The sequence below is a fragment of the Hibiscus syriacus genome, unplaced genomic scaffold (genome assembly GCF_006381635.1).
Source record: "Hibiscus syriacus cultivar Baekdansim isolate YM2019G1 unplaced genomic scaffold, ASM638163v2 tig00016004_pilon, whole genome shotgun sequence".
Taxonomy (NCBI): domain Eukaryota; kingdom Viridiplantae; phylum Streptophyta; class Magnoliopsida; order Malvales; family Malvaceae; genus Hibiscus; species Hibiscus syriacus.
Genome location: NW_024062379.1, coordinates 494,069 through 502,531, shown reverse-complemented (window position 1 = coordinate 502,531; position 8,463 = coordinate 494,069). Strand labels below are relative to the sequence as shown.

The window sequence follows — 8,463 nt, the reverse complement described above, 5'->3', positions numbered from 1 at the left end:
CCATTCTGGTAACAGGGGCTTCAGACGATTAACTATGATTTTTGTGACTGTTTTATATAGCACTGAACAAAGGCTGATCGGTCGAAACTGGTGCATTTTTTCTGGTTTAGCTACTTTTGGTGAAAGTATCAGTATTGTCTGATTGAGTTATTCTGGCATTATTCCTTCTGTGAATATTTTCCGGATCATCATGCAAACTGAATTCCCAACTAAGCTCCAATTTTTCTGATAAAATAACGCATGGATTCCATCTATTCCAGATGCCTTAAGTGGTCCCATTCCAAAAATAGCTTCCTTGATTTCCTCATTGGTTACTTCTCGTGTAAGGCTTTCTTTTTCATGCTCTTCTATTTTTTTGAACTTGCCTCTTATTTCATAATTGTATTTAGGATCCTCATTGCTTGAGAATAGTTTGGCATAAAATTGGTTTGCCATTTCTCTAAGTTCTTCTTGATCAGTACTCCAACTGCCAGCTTCGCGTTTTAAGGTTTTGATTTTGTTTGCTCTTCTTCTTGTCATGATAGAATGCAGTGTTTCGATCCCCTTCCAGTATCCATTTTTTCCGTGCTTTTTGTCTCCACAGACTCTCCTCCTGGTCTAGTACAGTGTCGAGTTCTGTCCGTAATTGTTTATCCAACTCTACCAGAAATTCTGAGTGTGTTCTTTGTAGAGCTTTGTCTATTCCTCTCAGTCGTGCCAATAAGATTTTTTTCCTTTTTCCTATATGACCAAAGACGTCTGAGTTCCATTTTTCCACTTCAGTTTTGAATGTGCTAATATTTTCGTTTAGTTCCCCGTTTTCTTTCCATATGGATTTGATAAAGTCTTTAAACTCATGGTGTTCCTGCCATGCTGCTATGAAGCGGAATGGTCGATTTTTATGATCTTGTTTGTCTGTTGTCAGCCTTAGGAGAAGGGGTCGATGATCTGAACCAATTCGATCTAGATGCAGTACCTGTGAGTTTGGAAATGTTGAAATCCATTTTGTGTTTCCGAGGCAACGATCTAGTCTTTGTTGTAGGTTCCCACGATTCCATGTAAATGGTGGACCATGGAATCCTAAATCTAATAATCCAGTAGAATGCATGAAATTGGCGAATAATCGGCTTCCATTTGTGTGTGTCGTCGCACCTCCTCTTCTTTCATCTACGTCTAATATCACGTTGAGATCTCCCCCCAGGATCCAAGGTGTATTATCATTTGGTGCTAGTGCCTCTAGTTGGCTCCATAGATGTTTCCTTTTAGACCCGTTTGGGTTTGCATAAATTGCTGTGAATTGTGCCCATGTATTCACTTCCTTAGGCCGAAATATACCATTAATGAATTGATTTGATATATGGGTAATCTCAATTTCCATTGTTTCTTCCCAAAGTATCCAAATTCAACCTCCAAATCCATGTGCTTCTACTCGAAGTGACTGTGTGAATCCTAGTTTATTGATTATTCTGTCTGCTTTTGTTCCACTCGTTATTGTTTCGAATAATGCAACCATATTTGGTCTGTGTTCTCTAACAAAGAGATTAAATATTCTTTTGAAGGTAGGGCTTGCAGCTCCTTGGCAGCTCCAAAACATGAAACTAGTCATTTAGTTGAATTTGTGAGGTTTCAGATCCTTGTTGTCCGGCAATTAACCGGGACTTCTCTGTGTCTCCCTTCACTTCGCTGTTCTTTATCTGTTGATCCTTTATCACCATGTTTTTTCTTATTGGCACATTAACTAGTGTTTGTGGTTCAATGTTGACATGTTCATCATTCGAGGCTGTGGATAGCTTATTAGATACCGTCTGTACCCATTCTTTGATCAGGTTATGATTTGCAGGGCGAAAAGTTGTTTGTTTTTTTACTTTTAATCCTTTCACATTGTTTTCTTTTCTCATCCTTCCAGCTTCTTCTCCCCCTTTTGGGAATTTAGTCCCATGCGTTTTTTTCCCATGCTTGGTTCTTTTATGGTTATGGCTGTGTGGTTTCCGTTCCCTGCTGTGGTTATATGTTCCACTGCTTCCATGTTCTGTCCTTCTATCATTGGAATTACTTCTATTGCATTTTTTATGCTGTCCGATTCGTGCATTTTCTTTGCTGGTTTTGGTACCATGTTGTTCATGTTGCGATTTGTTCCCCTTGTTTGATGATCTGGTAGGTTCCTTTTTGTTGTTTCTCCATTTACTAGTCTGGTTCTGTTCTCATTATCTTTTTTATCATCTTTCCTTATTTCTATTTTAGCCATGTGACCATTCTCTTCTTCGCTCAAAATAGTGAAACGAGAGCCCCCTATTTCAGACTTTTGTTTCGCCTTATCTTTCTCAGTCTTTTGTGTCGTCGTTGTTTTTCTTCGACGATTTTCCACCACCATCCATGGTCCAAACATTGTTTCTTCTGATGTTGTTGCAAGGTTATGGTTGTTTTTGCTCCTTTCGTTAAGTTCTTCCTCACGTTTAGATTCTATATGTACTTGGTATGCTACACATTGCTCTCTTGTATGCCCATAAACCCCACAATGGAAGCAAATCTGTTGTAATCCTTCGTACTCTATTTTTTGTGTGAATCCATCTATTCCAATACACGGAATTAGTGGTTGGTTTAGATATACTAAAACCGCGATTCTTGCAAACTTACCTCTTTCCCCCGCCTGAGTGTTATAATCAACTTTAATTACTCGTCCGACTACTGAAGTAATTAGTCGAAAAAGTGCTTTTGTGTAGTATCTATAAGGTAGTCCTGGCAACCTGATCCATACTATCACTTGTGATGGATATTTTTCAGAAGTTGAGAATGATCTACTCCACGGTTGGACTGTCAAATAGCTTCCATATATTGTCCATGGCCCTTATGTTAATACCTTTGTATAGTCATCTTCATCTGCAAATTTGACTAAGAAATAGTTGTTTTCTAGGTCGATTAGTTGTATTTCTCCAATTGGTTTCCATAGGGCTTGGATCCGATTTAGCAAGGCTTTGTATCCTATCATCCGTCCTAACAGCCGAACGATGATGACATTCCTCATGTTTTTATCAATTTGATCATGAACTTTTTCCGAGAATTTGATTGTTGGGAAGGCACCCGATTTGTCGAAAACGTAGTCCTCATCCAATACCACAATTTCATCATCATTAATACCACAGCCTATATTTAGCGTTTTCCTTGCCCTAGATGTGTTGGCTACCATTCTTGCGTAAGTTGTCTTCCCTCTTATCTCATGTTTCTTTTTGTATTGCGCTTTCAATTTCTTCTACTTCATTCATGCCGAATGCTTCGGCCATGTCTCTCTCTGATAGATTATCGGCATCCATCTCTTCTGTTTCTGTAACATTATCGTTGATATTTCCATCCTTTGTGTTCTTGATTTTCTTTGGATTTCTTTGTTCTTTCAGATTCGCCTGATATTCGGTTCTTTCTAAAGCTGGTTGTAAATTGGTCTCCGACTTCTCCTCCGGCGGTCTTCCTCCAAAGGTTCCATATAGGTTTTGTTTTTCGATAAGGTTTTCTTGCGGGAACGAGGGAATTTTCCCAATCATATCGATGTCGGTATATTAATGCTTAGAGCTTCTATTTTATTTTGGCATAAAGTTAAAAAATTCAAAAAAAATTTATTTATCTTTTATAATGATGTTTTCTTAAAAACTCTTTTAAAAGAAAATGTTTTAGGTATTCGACCTACTTAACCCAAGAAGTTGATGGTGACTCCAAAACATTTCTTCACAAAATAGAATTTTTCACAAATAAATCGAGACTTGTTCGAGCTTAAGGGATGGTTACGACAGCTAGGTGACTCCGCTGGGGAATGTAGTTGGTCAATCCCTAAATCAATTACATATTGTCTCTATAGTTAGAAATTGAGAATTCAATTTTATTTAATTTATGATTCCTTTCAACTATTTTATTTTATTTTATTTTATATCCTTATGTACTAATGTTTTCATTTTATTGATTCTCAGATATTGAAATTTTGGATTTGTTTTAGCTCGATTCTAGTGTGGTTGTTTGTCAAAGGTTTGAGAATTACTCCTCACACACGACACTTGCATTTCATAACATAAGCTCTATACTCGAGCTCTTCCCTTTAAATGTGAGTTAAAGCGATGTCTTCGTGAGAATTTATTCTCCATATTAGACCTAGCAAGTAGCTTTCAGGGTTCAAGTGCCATATATCTTCGTGATGATTTATTCTTTGTGTTAAGCATAAGGATATGTGCCCTATTTAATTGAACTCGATCCGCTTAAGTCTATAATAGGTGAGGATTTAGGGTCTGGCTTGCCCAAAGGGGCATCGGCAAGGACAATTTGAGTACCCAAATAAGTGTACACAAAGGAAAAATGAACTCTAACCTTCGTCTTGTAATTTATTCGATAGATTATTTTTGAATAAATGCATGTGAACTAGAACACATGTAATTAGGGTTTTAATTTCCTCTGTATTATTCACTGTATTTTATGGTTCACTTACTAGTTGAATTTAATCTTTTCATATTTCACTAACATAAATTTCCTTTCTTTGATTTTTATTTTTGCTAACATCTTTTCCTTATCCTATTGCTTTATTTTGAACATAAACTTGGTGTTAATTCCATGGTAATTATCAAATTAGAAGGCTTTTAAAACGACAATGCCACATGAAGGGGTAGATATTTTTTATCTGCTTTAACATATTGGGATGTTGTGAGTTCTTTGAAAGTTGTTCTAAGATAATTACCTTGGAATTAAAACATGTTTCATACATGTCGTGTCATGGAACGTATTGATTCCTGAGTTAATAGTTACATTAGAAGGCTTTAAATACGACAATGTCACTCGAATTAGTAGAATATAACTACAAAAACACATCAATGGTCCAGAAGGGTACTCCAGGAAGCAGTTGGAGAGGTACATCAAGATAGAATACATGAAGCTCAAACGATACAATTGATCAAGTTGTTGATACAACTAGCTAAAAAGAAGTATTATGTTTGAAGTTGTCAAACAACAACGAAAGCTAATGTGAGCCAGTGGATGATTCTAGTCGCACATGGTTGCTCAACAAGTACACATTTTGGGAAAAGAAGTCGAAATGTTTGAGTTATATATCAAGCGATAAATAGAAGAAGGATGTTTTCTTGCGTATTCGATCAAAATGTATGAAATTGAGCAATATGACGATATTTGTAGATTCCATCTGTCTCATTATATTGAGACATTGTGTGTTATTTGGAAGTTGTTTTATGAAAAATTACTTTGGAATCAACACCTTAATTGCATTTGCACTTATATTTTTGCATTCGTATTATTGCATCTTTACTTTTGTATTTTCATTTTTTTACATTATGCATTCATATTTTGTTTGTTTCAAACTTTTCTACATATATTCAATCATGAAAAATTGGGAGTAGTTCGTGGAGTATTCAATGGAATAAATTCTAAAAAGTAAATTGGAGCCAACTTGGTCTTCCTAGAGAAAGATAAGAGCCATGAATGAGATTTTAGCACGTGTTGTTAGAATAGATAAACGCCAAGAGCAACTTATCAAAACTCAGCAAGAGATGATTGATCAAGAAAAGAAATTCCAAGACGAGTCAAGAGAAAAAATGTCTAAGTTGATGCGCATGGTGACTTTTTGATTTATAGGGAGACACCACTAAAGGATCCCACCGTAAAGACTGTGAATGAGATTCTGAATGATAATGGTGGGATCAAAATGACATCGATTGATTATTAAGAACCTATTAGGGAGCAGGGTATTTCAAGCAGGCATTAGAAATCGGATGTGGTCCCAGAAGGCTCCAATGAATTGATAATGAGGGAAATTCCTCACTCGAAGAAAATGGGCATATATGAAGACCAAATACTGATCAAGAAAGCCAAAAACTGTCAGACTCTTCCAAAATGGCCTCCGAATGAGAAATGGTCCTATAAGGAGATTCTTTGGATAAACCAGACTGAAACCTCAGAATGTTCAGCGAAGCTTTCTAGTGACCTTGAAAGAAAGTTTCAAGATCCTCTGGAGTAAGAAATTCAGAGATGCAAGGTAGGAAAGCAAAAGGCTAAAAGTCAGTGCCCAAAAATCTCTTTTCCAGCAGAAACTAATGTGATCAAATCTTGTGAAGGTTACATAGCGCAAGAGAAGGAGAAGGGAAATCTAAGCAATAAGGTTTCAGTGGATGTAATCTAAGACTGGCCTATAGGGTTGGGAAGAAATTGGTCAGATACAAGCCTCAAAACATCTCAAACACATGTATCAGGTTTTCTGATGACAAGTGGGCATTAGACATTTCAAAGAGTCTGAAAATACTCCATCAATCACTGCAGCAACTTATGCTCAAAACCCAGCTAAGACTATCATCCCCAAGAAGACCCGTTTTTGATCCAAATTTGGGCCCAGTTTTCATCCAGGGAAGAAATGGCTAAACAAACAATAAGAAGAGAAAGAGGTAAGCTTGAAGGAAAATGATGGTTTTTTGGGGCATATGAAGAATACTTTCCAGTTTGGAAAGGTTAACCACATTTTATTGAAGCAACTGATTAAGAAGATAATATGAAAGTTCAAGAGTTGTATGTAAGCAAGATGCCTAAAGATGCTGAGGTTAAAAAATTCGCACTGAAATCTGACCATGTTTCCCTGAATAGGAACTAAACAAGTGGACTACAGAGGATCTTCCTATAGTTTTTAGATGAAATTTAGAGTAATACCCGGAATTAACCCTTATGTTTTTGCCTACAAGCATTAAGGAATCTTTTGTGAAAAGCTTCTATGTTAATTTTACTTTTTTGCAATTGAAGGTGCTTTCCTTCATTTCTCAAGTGGCAATCATTTTATACATTTTCATAATCTTTATCATTCTTTACATTCTTTTATTCCATTTTTTTATTATTTTATTCATTTCATTTAAATGTCTATTACTCTTCCAAATGTATATATTTGTTACAATTGTTTTTGAAGGTGCCCTAGTCATTAATAACATAAATGTTTATGAACTTTAATCATGAAATAAATTTCGAGCGACCTGTGTTTAGTAGAAATATATGGGTGTAAAAATGAGGTAGAATATGACATTTCTAGCAAATTATCGAGGCTGGTGAAAAAGGAGGATAGACAGATCTTATCTCATAAAAAAGAATTTAAGATTCTGAATCTATGATGAATAAAGAAAGAAGAAATATAGAAATTGGCACTACTTTGTCGCATGAAACAAGACAAGAACTGATAGAGTTGCCTCAAGATTTCAAAGACATATTGGTCTTATCAAAACTTGCCAAAATTGAATAAAAATATAGTGGAACAAGTTCCTGATAGCCCAAATGTCTTTGAAAATTCATTGAGATATGTGTTGAAGTTGCATGATGAGTCTAGAAAGAATAAAAGAACCATTTATTATCTTAGCAAGAAATTCATTGATTGCAATAACAAGTATATTACTTTGGTATGATGTGCTTTGGTGGGCTACCCGAAGGCTTAGGCAGTATATTACTACTATAATACCCATAAACCGATGTGAGTGACCCGATCGGATCCAAGGTGTCACATTAGGGCCACCAGAGTGACCCACCATAAAAATCCCTAAAAAAATTAAAATTTATGTTAAAACAATTAAAATCATAAAACAATTTATATTAAAAATACAAGTTTCATACTCATTATGAAAATCAAATGTGATCTACATACCCCCTAATTACACTTGTACCGTACTCTGCAAGAGAAACTGAAAGGAACTCCCAATACTGAAGTTGATAGCTGCACTAGATCGATTCTTTTAACCTGAAAATGAGAGTCAAAGAGTGAGATTTGGGAAGCTCGTTAATACATAACCATCAAGTGATACTGAATGGTATACAGATAAAAGGAATAGCATAAATTTTCCTTATTGACTCAACTGTCTACAGGTTTTCATAATGAGCTAAAGTTCCACTGATATTTCATCGAGTAAAAACCATGAAGATTTTAGTTTATAGGAAATATTTAGAGTACCAAGTTTTCAAGAGATTAGAATAGGAAGTCTAGTGTGTTCCAACCAAAACCAGTGAAAAGATAAAGATCTTTTTAAAACATTATCATTTTAAAACATATTTTTAAAATCATAGTAGAACCATCCAACCAAACACCTTTATGAAGTTTTTAGAACTGCATCCATAATGACTTACCCTAAGAAAACAGCAAAGGAGCCACCCTAAGGAAATGTCTTGGGGCCTATGGGCCTACCAATGGTCTCCTTAGGTCCGTAAGGATTTATCAGGTTGATCAGAGCTGAACCTCCATACTCCAGAATCCTACCCATACAGTATCTAGTAGAAATCAGATTTAACAGTAAACTGTAATATTTGGATCATGATCTAGTAAAATCTTGTAAGCGTGATAATGAAACAAACCATATAAATGCCCTCCACCCGTACACCATATGTAGTCTCATGATTTACCCAAGGGAGTGCCTTAGGGCCTGAGAGCCTAACCAAGAAAGTTTCTTAGAGCCTACCCAAGGGTCACCTTAGGTTTGTAAGGAT

At 35.9% G+C, this 8,463-nt stretch overlaps 1 protein-coding gene across 1 annotated transcript; it reads right to left on the bottom strand.

The window, feature by feature from the left end:
- Positions 1-454: 454 nt before the first annotated feature.
- Positions 455-1,357, bottom strand: LOC120208165. The gene has a single exon (XM_039207506.1). It carries the CDS (start codon positions 1,355-1,357, stop codon positions 455-457), a length of 903 nt encoding a protein of 300 aa, XP_039063437.1.
- Positions 1,358-8,463: the final 7,106 nt, after the last annotated feature.

Bases quoted from the DNA above. Each gene is read 5' to 3' on its own strand.
- LOC120208165 (XM_039207506.1), bottom strand. From the start codon at position 1,357: ATGGAAATTGAGATTACCCATATATCAAATCAATTCATTAATGGTATA.